The following is a 21788-nucleotide window of genomic DNA, read 5'->3' as shown; positions in this document are numbered from 1 at the left end:
TCGGTCGAGAACCTTCTTTGGCCGAAGGCGGAGCGAGGCCACGCTCGGGAGCGTAAAAGGGAAGTCCCGGGAACACTCATGGTCTGTCTTCTGGAATCAACCCACCATGCTACACCTCCTCGATCTTCGGTCTTTGCTCGGCATGGTGGGTCAGTCAGAGTGTTACCGGTTATGTAGTTACCCCGTCGGGGTCTAGTTAACTTGTGTACGTTTATGTAGTAGCCCTGTTGGGGCCGTGTAATAAACGTGTTGCCTCCAAGTTCAAGTGTGTGGCTCCGTGAAGTACACTACACCATGTAACGAATAAACATATAATTGAGTTCGAATGGCGCAAGAAATTTGAAGGTCTTATAATAGCGACACCGAAGAGGTGAAAGTAACGAATAGAGAAGATTGACACTCCTTCTTGGTTCTTTCGGTAAAGTCACGTAGAAGGGAAGTAATAAAATAATAAAAATAAAACATAATAAAATAAAATAATGATTTTATTTTATTATTTTATTTTATTATGTTTTATTTTTATTCTTTTATTACTTCCCTTCTACGTGACTTTACCGAAAGAACCAAGAAGATGAATCCCTGCAGTCACGAAAGCTTTAAATCGAAATTTAAGATTGACACTGTTCATTGTAAAGTGCTCTAAACTTTTAATTTTTGCTCCTATTGTAATAATTTTGTCTGATTTTTAAAAAAACCCATGAGAATATAAAAATAATACTCACAATACATATGATCTTGACATTTTATTCTGTAAAATAGCAGACTACTGTTAGTGCTCTCAGTACAGGATTGTGGGAAGAGTATGAAAGTGATAGCTGTTAACATTTTTTACTTTGCAGGGTAACGTGTTTTCTACTCGTTAATTGTAAAATTAATTTATAGGGTAATTTCCTATTTAGTAAGACATGCACATTTGTGTTCATTGCAAAGGCCTGATAAATATTTCAAAGGCATTAAGAGTGTCAGCAGAAAAAAACTAGCACTTTGCTAAAATGTAATAATATGCCATATTATTTATCTCTTCTTGCAGAATGGAGTGAATTTGGTTTTGATGGCATGTGATGTTTTTGTTAAAAGTTGAGTTGAAACACAAGTGTCATAACAGTGCAAATACGGGTCATTAATGGGTGGAGATGAGGCGTCAGTGTCTCTTAAATGCACATCATGTGATCGAACATGCAGTAACACTGACACCTGCGGTGCATTAGTATTGAGTTTTCTGCAGATAGGGGCTTTTAAGTGTGCCCTTGCGTGATTGTATTTATTTTCACATTTCAAATAATATGATAAAACTGTTCAAACAAGATATTGGGCATTCTTGATTTTCTTTCAGTTCATTGAAATCCATATATAGTTAATTAAAATGTTAATTTTATAAATTCTTTCTCTTTAAGTGTAATGCTCAAACGATTGAAGATGTTTGATGCAGAGAGTATTGGACAGTAATGACAAAAGAGAACACTTGTCATCATGCTTGAGGACTCTTGTAACTGTAATTGGGGGAAACTTGTTTTACAGAAAAAAGTTATTGAAAAAAAGGTCATGTATATTTCACAACTAGGCTCATATCAATACTTGTGTGGGCTAATGTCTTTGAAGCATTGTTAATGGGTACGTGCATGTGTGGGCTGTGTGATTGTTTTGTATCCATATGACTCGTAAAACAATATAATGTATTGTGTGTGAGACTGTTTACGTGATGAACCATTTTGTTTGGCCAGAACACAGCTTTTTTTGCTCTTGGTTTGCAGTTTGGATTCCAGCAAAAACCACGTTTGGTCGAATATGATATGTGTTCAATATGTATGACACTACATGTTTGTTTGTTTCGCACTTATCTACAGCTTTATCTGTGTGAGCGTGGATGGCTTGGAAAGCAAAAATTAACAGTCCTACATCAGGGCGAAGGAATCATCACCACCATCAAGTGGAGAGCCAATCTTATTGCTTGGGCGAATAGCAAGGCAAGTGAATTGAACCATTACGAAAGTGCAGTTCATTGCTATATACCAATAGGATTTTTTTTTTACGTGACAGAAAAAGCTTGCAGATGCAGCAAACCTCACATTTGTAAATTTAGTGTGTGATCAGGAAACTTTGTTTACATTATTGGTGCATACGAAAAATTACAGAATCATATCCCCAAATTAGTATAAAAATTATTAGATCAAGGCACACATTGGCATTTGCAATTCAATAAACCATCTTTGTGATGTACTGCGTGCATGTGCATCACAGATGCTGTGTGGTTTCTAGAATCCAAAATTTCACATTATCATGAAGTTGTATGCAAATTACGAGCTGAACTAGTGCACTGACATGTGGTTTTTGCAGGGTGTCAAGATGTACGACATGAACCTTAAGCAACGCATCACGACGGTGTCGCGAGACAATACCAGCCTGCGGCCTGAGATCTACCCCTGCAGCCTGTGCTGGAAGGATGACCTCACACTCTTTATCGGCTGGGCAGACACTGTGAAGGTGCTGAACATGGCTTAGGTTTCTTTTGTCCACCGTAGCCTACATTTCAGCAAACGGTCATATAACTGAACAAATTATTTGTTATTTAGACTCTGGCTATTGCTAAACACTTTTTTTTATTTTCCTGTAAATAGATGCTTCTGTACATAGTTTGAGTATGAAGAACATTCTATTAACAAAATGTACGTAAAATCAAGTTGGATTTTGTACATGTGTAGCCTATTTATGAATCCACTGCTGAATGAGAGCTTCCCCACGCTGCGTAGTTTGTGGGGGGGTTATTTGAGCGTACGTCACTATGCTGGCCAGTGCGAGTTGTTGAAGGCGAGGAGCATAGATCAGTGTAGGACAGAGAAGTGCAGCAATGGATTTTGCTACACTTCCTTCTGATAATTGCCAGATAACCACGCAGCCACCGATGTCCACCTTGATTTTGTATGGTGATCACCTTTCTAAGCACTATTCAGTCTCAAACATGATTATCTTTCATGATCTGATGACATCAGGTACATTCAGGGTCATTTTGTCATAGGTGGTTACATTTTATCTGTCGATATGAACACATTCTTGATTAGGTTGTGGTTATAATAAGATGATACATTGGCTCAGAATAATGATCATGGGTTAAAAGGTCTGATTTATTATTTTTCCCCCCTGTTTTTTTCTCCCAGAATACACTGTTGTTATAACTTAGTTTTTAGCAATGAAATAATGCAGCAATTCACGTGGATGCCGCAAATGTTTCCTTGTGTGTGCGTGTAGATATGTGTGGTTAAAGAGAGGGTTGCAGCAGAAAACCGAGACCTCCCACGCCGCTATGTGGAAATAGGTAATTTGAGTACGCAGCATATTGCAAAGTAGTTGTGCAGATATTCAAATGCTTTTTTTATTGTGGGTTTTTTCAACAAATAATTTTGTGGAATGTTAAATTACTGCTGTAAGTAAAATATGTTGGACAATAATACTATAACATACTTTAACATGTAGTTCATCAGCATTAGTTCAAGCAATCCTGACATTGAATGTCGAAATCAGTCCACAGTTTGCATTTATTAAACTAATGCATATGAATTCATGCACTACCAGAAGGATGTGTGTCTAATGGGATGTGATGCTTTTATGGTATGTGGAGGGGCAGATATGAGGGATGCCTATTGGTTTATTTATTTTGTTAATTGTACATGGACCAAATGGCAGGTGTTTCCAATGGATTGAATTCACATTGCACCACCTAAGCATTCAAATCATTTTACACAGAAGAAGGTTATATTTGGTGGGCATGCTCCATTGACCTTGTTTTCAATCACCCATGCTGAAGTTTGTCCTGTAGCTTGTGGTCTTGTTTATTGTATCAGTAGCATAAACTGAATAGTAATGGCATTCAAAAATATATACAGTGTTTTGCATTAATATTTATCAAATATTTTGTTTAGTTTCAGCATTCCAAGTAGACTTCTTTGTGAGTGGCATCGCACCCCTGGGAAACCAACTGGTTGTCCTGTCCTACATGCTTGATGTAAGTAAACTGCAAGCCACCAACTGCCATAAAAGCTGAGGCTTGAATTATGATTAGTTTCTGAATCAGCTTTATCGCCCTAATATATCTACTGAAGACAGTCATTAAGCAGGAATTGTGTAATTAATGTACACCCATCCTTTAATCGGTAGAATTTGTGTAAGACTGCCTCCAAGAGGTTGCTCGTGGAAATGCAAACTCTCCGATGAAGCAACAATAGATCCGTAGCATATCTCTCAAGCCTCAGGTTCCAAAGCGGTCTTTTTTTTCAGGCTTTTCAAGCAAATATGTTATGGTTTGTGTTTCGGTTACATTTTACCGTAATAATTGTCAGGTAGCCATGTAACTCTTTTAATATACTCCCAAAGATTATAAATGAACAACGTTGGTAAAAATCAGTGGTGGGTAACCTATGACCTGTGGGCCAAATATGGCCCACAACTTAATTGTGTGCTGTGGCCATTTAGAAATGACCCCTAAACAATATTTATATGTCACTGTAAGCATCTTTGCCATACTAAATAGGTACCTTTGACCTGGCAAAACTGTTTTTGCATATCAGATCCCTCGGTAATGTCTATCACTGCAATCGCCTCTTGTAGTTGCAGAAATGAGTAAGGTGTATGTTAATGTGTGGCCTACAAACATAATTTTAAAGTCATGTTTGGCCGTTGGTCAGAAAAAGGTTCTTCACCCCTGATACAATTAGAATTGACCTTGTCTGTTTGTTTGATATCTTATTGTGAGCCACTCCATAGGAAAGTACCAAAAATGCGTACCGACCACAGCTGCGCATTCTGCAGCATCAGGAAGACTCGTACGAGGAGACCTCTTGTGATGCCCTCTCCATTCGTGGGTACCATCAATACCGCTGCTGTGACTATCACCTAGGTGAGGGAAACTTTATTTTTGCAATTGTGGGAACACCAAGGCAATTAGGAGGATTTTGTTACCGAGGTGATGGGATGCTCCTTATTTTTTTATAAAGTGTTATGATGTGAGGTCACGATTAATTTAAAGAATAGTTTTTTTTACTCCTTTTTTCCACCTTTTGTATTGTTTTTATAATTTTTCTGTCATACAATTGTGTCACTTAATTGTGGAAATGTGACAGTTTCATGCAATTTGCATGTATTTTAGTGATATGTTTTATACACATAATTCAATTCACATATCATGAGTATAAGAATCAATTTAAATTTAATCGGTGCATTGCGGTTGGCAGGAATGAAAGTGGTATTCTAAATGACCTTTTGGAATATGTATGACACATTATGGTTAGGGTTGGATGCACACACAGAGCACTTAACCCCACTATAGCCATGAGCATTCTAGTGCGGTCAACAATAAATGCCAATTGCCCACATACTTAAGGGCTGCGAGGAAGAATGTGTATTAGGCTGAAATGTCCTTTTCTGTGTCTTTTAGCTTACCCTACGGAGGAGTTGATGTATTACATTGTGAGCCCACGGGATGTGGTGGTGGCAAAGGAGAGAGACCAAGATGACCACATTGCCTGGCTCCTGGAGACAAAGCAATATCAGGTTTATGGCTGCGTGTGTTGTAAACGAACAGTGCTATTTTAGGAAAATGTTTTGGAATAAAAATGTTCTTGTATACATTTTTATTAATAATTTTGCTTTTGGTAAAATTTTAACACAACTCCCCTTGTGGCACATAAATGTGTCTCCTGGTATTAAAGTAATCATCATCCCTATTCAATTGGACATTTAAGGAATAACAAGTGACTTATAGGAAGGCTCCAGCAAACAAAATAAAGAAAGGGTAAAAAACTGAATAATACACTCGACATAAACTTAATGGATAATTAAATAAAAGCATCCTGATAAATGGAGATTATTTCATTATTTTCATCCTGGTCTGCCTTACATCACTGACCTAGGTATACACACAATGATACATGCTGAGCTAAACAAGAGGAGGTTGGAGTAATTTTGGAAAACTGAAATTAATAATGCAAAGAACATTTACCAAAGCAGAACATTATTAAACAGTGTGCTCCTGCAATGACATTGACCAGAAGCATGGACGTGGACAAAGAAAATGGAACAAAAACCGAAATGTGTGCAAAGAAGCGTAGAGCTGTGTATACTTGGAATTACACCGAGAGACAGGAAGACGAACAAATGGGTTACAAAACACACACACACACATGTTCGACAAAACATATTGACTGTTAAGAAAAGTGGGCTTGGGCAGGACGCGTCGCTAAAAGGGGATGATGGCAGGTGGTCAAGAATAACGGTGGAGTAGCCATGACATCGGCTTGTGTGCAAGAGGTAGATGGGTTGTAACACCACAGGACAGTGAGGGATGATGACAACTTGGGGAGGCTTTCATCCAACTGTGGACAGATCATGACTGATGTTGAATAATGGGGGGAAGCAAAGACTGGTTAGCTGATTATTAGCGCCAGAGCAGTCATTCACAGCCACCCAGTGTGTACCACTTCTCTGAGCACCTTGTGCATGGACCAGCAATTCAGCTGCATAAATGAATCATGAAGGGGTAGATTTTAGATCAAGGTAACCATGTGTTTTGCAAACATACATTCTATGTAGGGACTATTCTCTTGGTGGTAAGTTGTAAGCCAATTACAAAATCAGCAGGAATGTGCCCCAATCTCATCATATCTTGAAAGCTAAGCAAAGTTGAGCCTGGGAAATTATTGAAATTGTAACTCGCCATGCACAGCATCTTGTTATATGCTTCGGTGTGAAATGATCGGCAGAGGAGGACAGTGCAGAAAATAAATTGTTGTCCAACGACTGCTCCCCCCACCTTCAACAACCCACACTGATCAAAATAACCCTAATGGCATTAGGAAGCATCCATTCAGAAGTGGATTGACCAAGGGCGATTTGCTACTGCATCTGCACATAGAGTATCTAGATATATGCGAACCATGGTGTGTTGCACGACGGCTGCATTTCATTCGTGATGCCCATACAAATGTGTGCTGTGAGCAATTGTTTCCGTGTAAAAATTTAACACGAGCGCATGATGTGGCAGTGCTCTGGTCGTGAAAATGCTTTGTTAACTCTTGCTTGATTCAAGATCGTTTTATTTTCGATTTCAGGAAGCTCTGCTTGCAGCAGAAGTCAGTCAGAAGAGTCTTAAGAGACACAACGTTTTGGTATCTTCAACTATTCTTTTCTATTTCTTCATATCAGAAGCAGTTTGTTTCACTTCTAATCTTAAACTTCACTCAATGCCTGTATGTAGTTAACCTGACTTCTGATGCAGATGAATATCTGGTATTAAAAACAGTAATTTTACAAATGAAACTTGAAATGGCATGAGCAGGTTGTATGAGAAATTGTAAATGCATGTGAATTTCTGCACTTTTTTCGATAAAAGTCTGGCTTGTATATGTCATTACTCCGTTGTTCTCTGTCTGATTTGTCGACTTTATTGATTATTTTACCGGTTTGTTTTAGGACATTGGCCGTGCCTACATTTCTCATCTCTTGACAACAGGTGAAAGTGACACAGCCGGAAGGTGAGCGCAGAGTGATGATGAACTAACCTGACCGTTTAATTTCAGAGCACCGACCACACGTGTTGTGTGAAAATTATAAACATAAATAGTGTTACGTTAAAAAACATTCTATTTTTTTAATACATTTTATTTTCAGTATTTTTATAAATGTTAAGCCTATATAATATTATGGCAACCGCTTTCGATTTTGACGTTGAACATGTTTATATTTAGTGACTGCTGGGGTTCATAGTTTAATATATATATTTTAAATGTAGCATATTTTGGGTGGCGAATTAAATAACATTTTTAAACCAGTACTCAAAATTTATTTGCATAAGTATAGTAATGTATTAAAAGTAAATGTAAAATGTGATCATAATCTTTTAAATAAGGTGTCTGATTCACATGGAATGGTAATTCATTACATTTATAAATACAGCTATCATATCAAGTTTCTCCACACAAATTGAATCACTTTTTCGCAATCGTCAGTGTAGATATTTGGAGAATGTATCAAAAAATTGCTTCCCATATCCTTTCAACAGGTCTCTTTGTCAACACGATGGGTTTAACTTGTTTGTTACATGCCTAATAAAGCGTATCACATGGCAATCGGCTAACGTTCAATTCTCATGAATGGAATAAGCAAGTTTAAAGTGAAAATTAAATGTAATGATGTATCGCAGTCTTTTGTGATCACTTGGAAAAACCCAGTTTTATCAAAGGTGGCTGCCCAGTTTCAAACCTAGGTTCCCTGTGGCGGTGCCATCTCAGTAATACAACGTGGTATTCATCCCCTGAGCCACCCTGTCACCTCGTTTTGTACATTTGTAGCACAGATAACTCGACACATACCTCAAATGTAAAGATTGTTCTGTGGGGGCCTCGGGAGGGCTTGTCTTGAATCATCATAGCTCTGAAGAATTTGTAATTTATTGGTGTGAAATGTGTACGTGGAAGGAGGCTTTTAATGTTTACTTTTGCACGCACAGTATGAAGGGTTTATGCTGATTACCATTGTTGATTTTTAAGATTGTGGTATTCATGTTTCTACACTCAGATTGCATACCTTACTGTAAAGTTCACGTATGTAGTTTGGTGATATGTTGTGCTTTGCTTTGTGTCTTGTATGTAAGCTTATCATTTTCTCATTCTTGTTTATCATTTGCACTTAGGTTTAATTGATAAAATATCTTCCAATCTCTATTAGCTAAATAAACAAATGTAAATCTATTTTTTGGTTATTTGGTCAAAAAAACTAAATAAATGTGTTTTATCCCAGGATCTGTCAAAAGGTACTGGGAAAAAATATGGAGCTGTGGGAGGATGAAGTGTACAAGTTTAAGAAGGTTGGGCAGCTCAAGGTACGAGTGGCATTGGGAACATCTGACACTTCTGTGCAATTTCACCTGGTCTCAATGATTGGGCACTGTTGACCCCGCATAGGTTAAAGCTGACTGGTGAATCACCTGCCTTAAACCCCAACATAGCATTGTGGGTTATTGGAATTGCAAGTCATCTCAGGGGCAGATTTGGAGAAAAGTATCAAGGCTAAAAAAACCTGCTTCAGAAAATCAATAGCCCCCACACCTGCCGCTCATTCTTGTACACACCATAGCAGTTGTGAAAATGAGAGTGTTTCCAGGGGCTTGTGGAGGGTCACACTCGGTGGCTTCCCATCCAGTTTGAGTGGGGTCTGGATGCAAGCCTGAGGTTCACATCACAACCTCATTTTCACGCAACACGTGCGGATGGTGCTCTTAACTGAAATGGTTAGGTTGGGTAGTATTAGATTTGGATGTAACAACTGTGAAATGAGGTTTTGTAAACACTTATTGCTTATTTTAAGTATTGATGGAATTTATATATTACGGAAGAGACTTGATTTGTGAAGTGTGGTGATGTATTATTCACTTGTACAATCATTCCTGACATATGCCTTTACTTGTGCTTGTGAAGGCCATCAGTCGGTATTTGCCACGGGGTGATCTGCGCTTGAGACCTGCCATCTATGAGATGATCCTAAATGAGTTCCTTTACTCGGATATAGAGGTGAGCATGCAGCCTCTTTTGCACTGACCTGTGAAAACATGCATCATACTTGTAGTGGTCTACTTATAGTTATAAAGAGTCATTGCCCGAAACATAGGGCAGTGTTATTTATTAATATAATATCACATTTGTATGTTTACTTCATTCGGAATGGTACATAAATTCAGAAATATGGCAGTGTGATTTGGAGTGATCAAAGTACGTGCTTAACAGATATATTTTTCCCCTATGTGTTTCACCAGGGATTTGCATCCCTCATTCGTGAGTGGCCTGGAAACCTCTATAATAACCTGGCCATCGTGAAGACGGTCATTGACAAGCTGAACCGTGACCCCAACAACCCTGTCCTGCTCAAAACGCTGGCCGAGCTGTGAGTTTGAGCTTCAAGCACTGATCCTATTTAGATGCTTTCAGAGTGGGAAATACAGACATGTTTGTGACATTTTTTAAACGTTAATTCATCATGTTTTACTTTTGTGATAATATAGTAAAATAGGTACGGTAAGATTTAGAACACAATTTTACATATAAGAGGCAGATTGGACATTTTGTTCAGTTTAGTTTTTGACCAATCTGATTGTAAATGTTGTGGCTTGGCTCTCTAACACACCGGTGTGCTGTACTAGTGACGAATTGGCATGTTCTGTTTACATGACAATCCTTACTAGTTGCCTGTGTTGGGTGGTGGCGGGTTGTAATGACACATTTATATATGTACGCGATCTAACCCAAAAAAACCTCTATTGATCTACCTACATCTTGACTTTAAGCTTTCGTGACTGCAGGAATTCATATTCTTTGGATCTTTCGGTAAAGCCACGTAGATAGAAAAAAAAATGCCTTTGCTCATGGGCTTTACTGAAAGATCCAAAGAATATATCTACCTACATATTAGCTAAATCTCACTTTGGCAAATAGCAACACTTGGGCTAGGCCAGTGAACACATGTAAAAGATCACGTTTTCTTTTGCGGTAGTGTGACTGGGATTGTTTTTGTCCTAGCTATACGTATGACCAGCGCTATGACAAGGCTCTCGCGATTTACCTGCGCCTCAAGCACGAAGATGTGTTCGAGCTGATTCACAAGCACAACCTCTTCTCTGCTATACAAGACAAGATACCTTTGCTCATGGACTTTGACAAGGAGGTTTGTGGGAAGCAATCCCTACTTTGATTTATATTGTCCAGGCAGCCTGGATATATATTTTGATGTGTTTATTAGATCAACACCAATGGAGTTCCCATTACAGCTCACATAGGGCACTCTAGCAGGAATATTGGAGCATGCTGAGGACATGAGGTTGCCTCTACGATGTGACACCATCATCAATTGGCACAAATAAAAGTACATTGACAAAAACAAACATATAATGTGTGCCACGTAAAGGGATAATATATAAGACTAGCTTGTTTGCCCGTCCAAGGACGTTTATATTGCAGTAAATCTGAAATATTAAATAGAAAAATTGTTCAGCTCTTGATTATTAATGAGGGGGCGGCACATGTGGAGTGACATCATGCGCGGGACACACACATTATTGGCTTATTATATTAGTAATGTTCGTGGCAGATGCGAAGAGTGGTAACACTTGTGCCTCACAGCAAAGAGGTCCTGGTTTCAATTCCCAACTCCTGAACCATTCTGTGTGGTGCTCGCATATTCTTTCCCTCTATTCTGTGTGGGTTTTCTCTGGATTCTCTGGTTTCTTCCCACAGCTGAAACAACATAACTTGTCTTGGCCAAATATCCCAATGCTATAAAATATCTGAAAATTGCTCAATTTGGATTACACATAGCGACATCTCCCCCTACTGCGAAAACGTGGCAGGATCCTCCTAAAAAAAGAGTCTTGAGACCCGGGCTTTCCTGGGCAAAGAATAATAATAATAAATGTAACAAAGCTTCATTATTCTTTAAATGTAAGAATGTGTTTGTTCAAATTAATCTTGTATTTTATTTTGTGTAGAGAGCTGCAAAGTTACTTCTGGACAATGAAGACAAAATCCCCGTGAGTTTTTTTTATCATCATGACTTAATTGTTTATATAAGGTTGTAATTGATTTGACGTTTTGCCTGCGCAATAAAAATCATCATACCTATGAAATGTGTACTTGCATTGCAGATCACGCAAGTAGTGACGGAGTTGAAGGATCGGCCAGAGCTGCAACATGTGGTACGTTTATTATCACGTTAGGGGTATAACCACGATATGCATAAAGAAGAGGGTGATTTTGACTTAAAGCTTTCGTGACTGCAGGAATTCATATTCTTTGGGTCTTTCGGTAAAGTCACGTATATAGGATCAAAGAAGGGTGATCATTTATGTACTATTACAGCCCCCTTTGTCAATCCACCGCTATATGAAGGCCTCGCACCATGTTGGTCCATGAGGTGTTGGTTAGCCATATTTAACCAAGCTGATCAATGTGAGTTCCTGAAGGGGGAGGCCTACAACGGGTTGGGATATCACTTCCCACAAGATGTGATCCGTGGTCTGAAATCAAATTCAGGTGGCTGGGTTTTTGTAGTACATTGTGCCAATCACCCCGCCTCATACAAAGTCATAGAGAAATAGAATTTTCAAATGGCAACATGCATTAAGTCTGCTTACTTTCAAAACTGCAATTAGTAAAAAAGCATATTTTTTCAAAATGTAATATTTTAAATATGAATATAATGAGCCAAGAATGTATGTGTCCTGCGCGTGACGTCACTCCACATGAGGTCTACCCCCCCTGCGTGACGTCACTCCACATGAGGCCCACCCCCTCATTAATATTCATGAGTGGGTGGATTTTTATACAAACGCAGAGGAAGGTCGTGCTGAATTAAATAACTTATTTAGCGAAGTCGCTTCAAATATGACGTTTCTTTACAGAAAGTGACGGTAAAAATGTTATCTACGCTGCACAGTGCTACATCCGTGCGTGACGTCACTGCAAAAGATACCCCCCCCCCCCCCCTTTATTAATATTCATGCCCGCGTGGAAATTTACACTCACGCACAAGAAGGTCGCGCACTCCACATGCTGCACCCCTCCCCAATAACCGTGAGGGGGTGACGTCACTCCACATGCCGCACCCCTCCTCAATAACCATTAGCGGGTGACGTCACTCCACATGGTGCAACCCCCCCCCCCCTCATTAATAATCATGAGCTGAACAATGTTTCTATTTAATATTTCAGATTTACTGCAATATACACCCGTCTTTGGACGGGCAAAAAAGCTAGTACTATAGATATAAAGGGACACGCTTGAAAGCACCCTTTAAATGAATATTTTCAATTGATGTGCACCATAGATGATTTCTTTACTGCGAATTGTTAACATGGGTATATACTTTGTCTTTTACAGTCAATTATTTTAAAAGATTCCAATTTTTTCACGTCTAAAATGTAATAGTATTAAAACACACACGTTATAAAATCCATGATTGCCTTTTGCATCTTCAAAATACATTTCATTGTCGCCATGACAAAATACACTTTGTTCTTCACAAGTGATAACCAGATCAAATACATCTGTTGCAATGAAGTAGAGAGCAAAGATTTCCTCCGCTTACTCATTGCACCGGGTTAACAGGTTCTAAATATATAATCACAGGACTCGGTGTTTAGGTCACAGCGTTCTCTTTGTATTTTCAAATCAAAGTAATAGACACGTCGCCTCCACATATTCACCGGCGTTTGTCATCTTGGTCTTACAGTACTTGCACAAGTTGTTCCAGTGGGACCCACACAAGGGCGACAAATACCACGAGTTGCAAATTGGGCTATATGCGGAGTACGACCGTCCGAACCTGCTTCCCTTCCTGAGAAACAGCATTCACTGCCCGCTACAAAAGGTATGGTTGGAATGCCCTTTCCCGCGTTAAACAACTGTGCTGTCGGTGGTCCTGTGAAAATGGCAGTGTTTTTTGAAAGCTGGAAATGTTTTACAATGTTGCGTGACCCTTCGATGTGCCCTCATCACGATAAGCAAGCAAGCAAGCTATTGTGACCGCGTGGAGCGTGCCATGATGGCTCGAATGTTGTGTGGCGTAGACAACGAAAAGCCGCTTGTTTGACCCAAGTGTCACAAAAAAAACCCTGAAATGGAGGTCATGTTGACTGTAGCAGTTGTGCTTAATGCTAAAGGCACGGCATTTCCCAGAATGTGATCTTACACAGATCCCACTTTTCTTTATGAATGTTCACCGGGTATCAATGCACAAGTCGTATACCAGGAGCCTGAAGTGCCAATTGAAATTAATTATTGTCATCTGAATGAATGTATGTCACTTTCTCAGGCTCTCGAAATCTGTCAACAGAGGCATTTTATTGAAGAGACGGTTTTTCTCCTTAGTAAGTCTCATCGAATGCAGTCTGATTTTTCAAGTTATTGCAGTTTGCATTTTAATGCACGCATCACTGCCCAAAATAAATTCAATCTATAATCGTACTCTTTGGTGTGGTTCATGTACAATGTGTTGCAGTAGCTTTGTCGCTAACACGGTGATACCTGCACATTGCAGGTCGTATGGGGAACAGCAAGCAGGCCTTGCGGATGATCACAGAGGATCTAAATGACGTGGACAAAGCCATCGAGTTTGCAAAGGAACAGGATGACCCAGAGCTCTGGGATGACCTCATCACCTACTCTATAGATAAACCTGGTTGGCATATAGACTATAAATTGTGCGCACAAACACATCTAACAGAATCTGAAACGATACAAGTGACAGAAGCACCATTCAAATAACGGTGTATATTTTATGAAGTTTATATATTTGTCGGTAAAATGCATTCTGTGTAACCATTTCATGGATTTTGTGTTTTCCATTATATGCATTTCATGATATATTTTAGAAATAACTGCTACTATTAAGACATTATTTTGTTTAAAAACCAAAATATGTTTGTGTGTCGCCTTACAAATAAAGCTTTTGTTACGGGCTTGCTGAACAACATTGGAACACACGTTGATCCCATCATCCTTATCCGGCGTATCAAGGAGGGAATGGAGATCCCACACCTGCGTGACTCCCTTGTGAAAATTCTACACGACTACAATCTCCAGGTGTGTTATGTCTAACACACGCGTGTTATGTCTAACACGCGTGTCTCAGCTGTAAGGAGCGGTAGTGTAGCGGTTATTACGCTGCGCTACGAACCCCAGCTAACCGAGTTCAATTCCCTCTCATGGCCAACACCAGTGAAGATTATCTGAATCGGTCATGGGCCTCCCCTAGGTCGACTCGGCCTTAAATGAGTACCTGGTGCCATCTGTAAACATCGCCACTGGGGAGACAAAGGTGGCCAGGCATGGTGCTGCCCACCCACCCCCCTCGTGTGCCGTGCTGGCCTTCATAGGTGCTTGCTAACAGTTCTTGCTCCTACAGTCTGTTAAGGCTATATGGGGGATCTTTGTCGGCTGTACATCAAGGATACTGAACGTATCCTCTCCAGCCAAATATTCAAGCCACCCAAGATCCTTGATACAGACAGGGACAGAAAGGGCACTGATTGCCATTGATCGTTTGTGCTTGGAGAACATAGCTTGGTGCACGGTTGCATTTCAAAATATGAGGTGAAGCAGAACTGTAATTTGGTTGTCCATAGGGTAGGAATAGTTGTATTCTTGAGAGAAAGCACATCGTGTTTTCACCGCTTGATGTTAGCCCTGAGATGTGTTTATTCGATAAGGTGGTGCAGCTCTCTGATATCCCCTTTGGAGTTTGGCGTTTTGAAGAACAATGAAACATAATGAAATCGATTGTCTCCAGGAATCTGTTGAAGTTAACATTTGAGCGATTTAGCTTTTCTTGTAACCACAATGTTTTATTATAATTCTTTATTTAACAAATACCCACGCAAAAATATAATTTTACCCAATTGTTCGTATAATTTTAAGTAGAAAAAAAGTGCAATCATAGTGTTCATCTCCCCATCAGATCTCACTGCGTGAAGGTTGTAAGAAGATCCTAGTTGCCGATTGCGTTGCTCTCATGAGGAGGCTGCAGAAAGTTCAGCGACGTGCAATTTATGTTGAGGGTAAGACCAGACACAATAACTTAATGAATTTACAAATGCATTTATGTTGTTTCATTAGATTATGATATGTGGGTACACTGCCATATAGTTTTCTATCACTCAGGTCCACTTTACATAATATTTTGCATATTGTTTTCTATAATTAATGTATTATTATGAATTACATTGTTATTGATTAGTACACTGCTTAGGTTGTTGTTGGGTTATCCACTTCTTGTCAGTATAATCTGCATTTTGTCATGTGTATTGTATTCACAGAGGAAAATATTTGTGAGGTCTGCCAATCATCTATTTTGCCAGAAGGTAATTGCACTTTACGTCAGATTTGTATCACTGCCCTAAATGAAGCTTTACAAAACAGTATACATACAATTTTGTATGCATTTGTGAATTCCATCCCAGTGTTTTATGTTTTAATCATTCATGAACTACAATTTTAAGTCATAAGTTAATTTGTACTCAACGCTAATATATATATTTTCATTGTTTTTATTTGCGTTTACACAGACCGAGACTACTTTGTACAATTATCATTCGATTCTTCTGTGTCATTGGTCATTAACGGTCCTCTGTGCTAAGCACCATCAGATTTCCATGTTGAAACCTGTTTTTCAGTTCGTGATACCTGCTGGCCCGATTGCTGTTGCGCTCTCTCCACAGATTTGAACAGAGCTACTGACATCGTGGTCTTCTTCTGCCATCACATGTTCCACAAGGAATGCATCTCCAGCAATGCCACGGTCACTGCGCTCTCTTACTCTCTCTTATTTACTGTCAGGTATTGGCAGCTTTGAAAGAAATCTCTTTCAATAGTACCTGCATAGGTGTTAATACGGTTAGCAGCTATGCCGTTGGTTGGTCATGTTAACGTATTAACATTTACATGCTTTGTCAATGCGATGGAGAAGAAGAAAAATATATATTTTTTCGATTTAAAGCTTTCGTGACTGCAGGGATTCATCTTCTTGGTTCTTTCGGTAAAGTCACGTAGAAGGGAAATAATAAAATAATAAAAATAAAACATAATAAAATAATTCTCACGACGTTTCGGCCACACCGCAAGCAGCCGTCCTCAGGTGAAGAACAGGTCTGTCGGGAAGACAGCGTCTCATTCAGACGTCTCATTCAGACGCTGTCTTCTCGACAAACCTGTTCTTCACCTGAGGACGGCTGCTTGCGTTGTGGCCGAAACGTCGTGAGAATTATTTTATGTTTTATTTTTATTATTTCTCTTCTACGTGACTTTACCGAAAGAACCAAGAAGATTTTTTTTTTGTCAATGTCAATCCACTGCTAGTGAAGCCCTCCCCACAATGTCGGACATGGGAAATGTATGACCATACTTCACCACACTGGGCAGTTTGGGTTGTTAAAGGGGCGAGGCATGAAGTGAGCCAGGAGCGGTTCAGATATAACTCGTCACTGTTTAGCTGTGGCTAAGATTTGAACCGAGGTTCCCCCGGGTTCATAACACAGTGTGCTAACCACTGTGCCACCGCTCCACCTCCACATATTATACTAAACTTAAATTGCTTACACGCCGTTATTAAAGCTAAACCACACATCTTAAATTTCAGGAGAATGGAGCTTGTCCACAGACACTTCTGGTCAAATGTGACATAATTTACCACCTTTGTTCAATCCATTGCTGGATGAAGGTTTCCCCATGCCCTATCAGCCATGGGGATTGTTAGCCATACTTCACCATATTTATTAGTGTGGGTGGTGAAGGGCATAGGCAGGCAAGAACTGGTTCAGATATGACCACTGGTATTAGCCCTGGCCAGGAATCTAACTCAGGTTGCAGTGCAGTGTGATGTTCCCTTTCTTCCATGTGGCTGATTCGTGTTTGAAATGTGTATGTTCGAAACATGAGGTTTGTGGAACACCGAATTAAATTAGGTTTTTATCTTTACCAAAGTACCTTTATTTGCATGCTTCTTCTGGCACATAATACATAAATAACCGAATGTCATGTATAAGCCCCAGCCTCGACTCTATGAGACATGGATTTATCAATCGATATTTAAACGAAAGTACTTGCATTTACGTGTCATAAGGGATTCATGATATGAAATTGCATTTGAATGTTTATACTGTACTAATTTGAATATGTTTTGCATTTTTGTCCTCAGTTCTGCAATATCTGCAGTGCCCAGCGGAGGGGGCCAGGCAGTGGGTTTTCAGGATTCAAAACGTCATGAGAAAAGACCATCCGTACCACGTGTGTACAGCAGAGGGCAGTCCTCTCGGCGCATTAAATCTATACGCTTTGCGAAGTAGTAATTCCCACTCCACTGCTGAATATGTAATCACCACAGTGTGAGACAGGTACTACGTCAAAAGAGAAGGTTATGCCAATTATTGATTTGGTGTACTAGTACGAAGGTATGTGAACGTTTGTAAAAAATTATGTTAACTATCCAAAATAAGAAAACACTCCACATAATTATCATTCTATGATTAAACTTTGATGCCTGTTGCTAGTTTAATTTTAGAGGATTTTGCAATTATACAGCGTCAACTGGATAATTTGTTGTTGAAAGTGCTTGAATAAATGCATGAAGCATATGTTCGTCACCACTGAACCATAACTTTAAATTGTCTAATTTTAAATGCCCTCAACATTGGTGATATTCACCAGAAAAACATTGGACATTAAATCTAGTAAAAATGTTCCCACAACTTCGATTTCTATGCTAGAACCTATATTTGACTAAACGTCACAAATCTGTCGCCTGATGAAGCTAGTTGTCATTACTGGCAAAACGTCGTACTCAGATTGTAAATGTTGTGGCTTGGCTCTCCAACACACCGGTGTGCTGTACTAGTGACGAATTGGCATGTTCTGTTTACGTGACAACCCTTACTAGTTGGCTGTGTCGGGTGGTGGTGGGCTTTAACGACATATATTTACGTGATCTCACCGAAAAAACCTCTATTAGGGGTCGAAAATGAGTTCTGTGTAAAGTAACACCTGCCAACATGTGCCTCCAGTTAAGTGCTAAGTTCACTTGAAAAATACGAGGGTTATTAATAATGTATTTGTGCATAGCAGTACACATCATCATTGTACAGATTGTCTTTAGTATGGAATTGAACATTGTTGTCAAAATATGTAAGGCTAATAAGAGTAACTTGTAATTGAATGTAACTAATTAACATTTAAACAACACATTAGGCATCCAGTGACACCAGGAGTAACCCAAGCAAGTCCAACTTAGCTAAGCAATTGCTCGTATTGAATTTCGTCTACTTTGTGTTTGGCCATCTGCTATCAAGTATTTATATTGATGTAAAGTGAATGAATAGTGTGGCTTACCTGCCATTATTCACCATGTTTTGTTGTAAGATAATAAAATCTTGCTTATGAAATATTCAGTCATTGTTAAGCCTTATCATGTGTGACTTGCACAAAGCCGTAATTGATCATTATTTGAAAATGTTAATTATATGAGACCAAAAGAACACTTTTCACCATTAAAATTTTTTATCTATTTACAATGCCTTAAATTTACATGTAAAGAAATGGATTTTGCTGTAAACTTTACTTGGTCCTATTACAAATCATGTAAACTGGACCATTTTCTCATCTAAGACAACCCGCATAAACATACGCATGGGGGAGAGGGAATGCCTGAGAAGATGACCGCTGCGAAGGTGGGAGAAATGATATCGCTCGTGTGCAGGAGCTTGATGGATTATTGCATTTTGAGACTTGAGGGATGATAATGACTTTGGGAGGCCTTCAGCAGTGGATAGATCATGGCTGATGATGGTTGGCAAAGTGGAAATCTTTGGTAGCTTCAGTTGTATCTAATTTAAAATAGTTTATGTATTCATACAGTCAGATTTCTGTGGAAATATACTAAAGTTTATGTAAAAACACTTTTCTCGCTAAAGTTGGGTTGAACAAGTTCATATATCTAACATTTATTCTGTGCAGTAAGTTTTACAATGTAAAAGTGAGCTTGTTCAACATACACATGTATCAATCATTCTTCACATTTCCAATATGACAATTTAACCTTGAACAGTTACACTACTTGAATATATAACTGGGCATAAATCTCTTGAGGCTGTGATCATATAGGTAAACTGTCAGGAGGCAAGTGCAGCCTTTCCTGTATTTAACAGTATATGAACTCTTTGACTTTCCATTCCAGACAAAGTGGTAGTTAAAGAATAAATGTTGAAGCTTAAGAGCTGTGACCTGATTTGAGACCGAGCACTATCGATCAAAACTTTTGACATACAATAACAAAACAGCCATAGGACTTAAAATGTGAATTTTTCTCTACTCATGAGAGCGAGACTGCAGACAACGGGTTCGTATTCAGTTTTCATTGGTTATAATATGCTTAATTTATGTCATGGTATGTGTATGCATCTAGCAGGTACTTGTGTCCATTATCTGTGTAAACAGCAAGCATTTACTGAAATGTTAACATTTGGTGATATTGCATTGGCAGTGGTGCACGAGCATAAAAAAAGCTCAACATTTGTCGATAACTGCCTTAAAAGAAAACAAATATGACCGCTGTGGAGATGGAGAAATTAGACCGTCTCATGTGCAAGGAGCTTGATGGATTGTTGCATTGTGAAACGCTGGGATGACAATAACTCTTACCTCTGGCCTTTCCATGTGAAAAGGGCCATTGCCTGAAACGTCACCTGTTTTATGAGGTCGCGCTCATTACACACAAAGTGCGTTGCCGCAAACGAACCACAATACCCTTGGTGGTGTGGTCAGTCGGCATCAACCTCACACAGGCTCCGGTCATCCTCGCAAGCAGCTTTTGGCGAACCATCAAACAAAGACGGTCACCGTATCGCGCGCTTTCAGATGCGCTTCTGCAGCCGTCTGGAACGCTCTTCTGATATTAAGATGCCACTGGACCTATGAACTTTTACATCAAAATTCAAAACGAATTTCTTTAGATAAAGAATACGGGACACACAGACAGACACAAGCAGAGAGAGCGACAATACAGACAGAGATACACAACATAGACACAGAGAAACCTCTTGTCTGTCTGTGTGTCCAAGTGTCTGTGTTTTGTCTCAAATTTGGCAATCTTTGGAGAAACGTAATCAACCAGGTAAAGTGCTGACTTGTGTTAGCCGACTTTCTGTGTTGGATTGCATTCTATTTCTAAGTTCACTAGGTTTGTTTTCTACGTGATGACGATTGCTTGTGTTGCAATCAAAACGTCGTATTCTATTTCATTTATTTTCTTTCTACGTGATTTTACCGAAAGAAGCAAAGACGAATTCCTGCAGTCACGAAAGCTTCAAATCAAGTTTTAATTTCGTTAGAACTGTTTTTGTGTTTAGCTTGACCTCCCCCCAGAACCGGCCCTAGACCTTTGGGGGCCCTAAGCAAAATTTGGTTGGAGGCCCCTTTGATGTATGATTTTTTTTCACCCACTATCTAGCAGTGACTCTAGGGGGCCCTCTGCTGGCCACGGGGCCCTTTGCAATTGCAAGGGTCGCTTAGTGGCTGGGCCGGCTCTGCCTCCCCCCACACCTCCGATAAGCACGGGTTCCCAGCTCTTGCGAAAATGAGTTCAACATACAAAAGAGAGAACATGCACGAGAGGACGTCCACAAAGAAGATGGAGCAATGAAATGAGACGCTGTGTATGAGATAGATGGATTGTTGCGTAGCAAACCCATGTGAGACGATGACAGCTTGTGGTGACCTTCATCCAGCAGTGGATTTGATCATGGTTAATGATGATGGCGGTGGCTACTATTGCTCTCGTATTTGGTATTTCCTCAGCTCATGTTTGGTTGGACTCCGGTTTGGAGGCAAGACGGGAAGTGTGCAGTAGCCCAACTTCATGGGTTTCCTGGATAATTTGCATTAAAGCAGTGTAATGGACAAAGGAGAGTTTTTATGTAATTCTCTCGTTGTTGATTGGGCTATGGGAATTCCACAAGAGTGATGAATAACTGACACTGTTGCATTTAATAATATTCACAATGTTTGGAGTGTGTAGCCAAACGAGCACAGTATTTGTAATTGCTTGTGATCCAATTTAATTTACAGCACAAAATGCGATGTTATACATCAACAAGATTTCTTGTAAATTGAACTGAACATGCTACCGCCACTCTTAATTAATTGTCCTAAAATGGTAATTTATTTACAATCCAAATGTTTGTATGGTGTGAATTGCCACGAAGTAATTAA

The 21788-nt window shown here is 39.4% G+C and overlaps 1 protein-coding gene across 3 annotated transcripts in view; it reads left to right on the top strand.

The window, feature by feature from the left end:
- Positions 1–18970, top strand: part of VPS41 (VPS41 subunit of HOPS complex) — a 28594-nt gene extending 9624 nt beyond the window's left edge. For all 3 annotated transcript variants that reach the window (XM_078860261.1, XM_078860263.1, XM_078860262.1), the window contains 22 exons: positions 1845–1964; positions 2335–2481; positions 3244–3310; positions 3915–3997; positions 4756–4888; positions 5426–5541; positions 7098–7154; positions 7459–7520; positions 8785–8866; positions 9462–9554; positions 9797–9924; positions 10557–10701; positions 11522–11563; positions 11678–11728; positions 13264–13401; positions 13846–13900; positions 14071–14211; positions 14479–14615; positions 15490–15589; positions 15848–15892; positions 16250–16329; positions 17725–18970. In XM_078860261.1, the coding sequence (XP_078716387.1) occupies positions 1845–1964; positions 2335–2481; positions 3244–3310; positions 3915–3997; positions 4756–4888; positions 5426–5541; positions 7098–7154; positions 7459–7520; positions 8785–8866; positions 9462–9554; positions 9797–9924; positions 10557–10701; positions 11522–11563; positions 11678–11728; positions 13264–13401; positions 13846–13900; positions 14071–14211; positions 14479–14615; positions 15490–15589; positions 15848–15892; positions 16250–16329; positions 17725–17793 (2091 nt within the window). In that variant the 3' untranslated portion in view covers positions 17794–18970. The remainder of the gene's footprint in view (positions 1–1844; positions 1965–2334; positions 2482–3243; positions 3311–3914; positions 3998–4755; positions 4889–5425; positions 5542–7097; positions 7155–7458; positions 7521–8784; positions 8867–9461; positions 9555–9796; positions 9925–10556; positions 10702–11521; positions 11564–11677; positions 11729–13263; positions 13402–13845; positions 13901–14070; positions 14212–14478; positions 14616–15489; positions 15590–15847; positions 15893–16249; positions 16330–17724) is intronic.
- The last annotated feature ends 2818 nt before the right edge of the window (positions 18971–21788 follow it).

The sequence above is a fragment of the Lampetra fluviatilis genome, chromosome 10 (genome assembly GCF_964198595.1).
Source record: "Lampetra fluviatilis chromosome 10, kcLamFluv1.1, whole genome shotgun sequence".
NCBI classification, from domain to species: Eukaryota; Metazoa; Chordata; class Hyperoartia; order Petromyzontiformes; family Petromyzontidae; genus Lampetra; species Lampetra fluviatilis.
The sequence above is the reverse complement of the archived record's forward strand: the minus strand, read 5'-3'. Positions and strand labels throughout refer to the sequence as shown.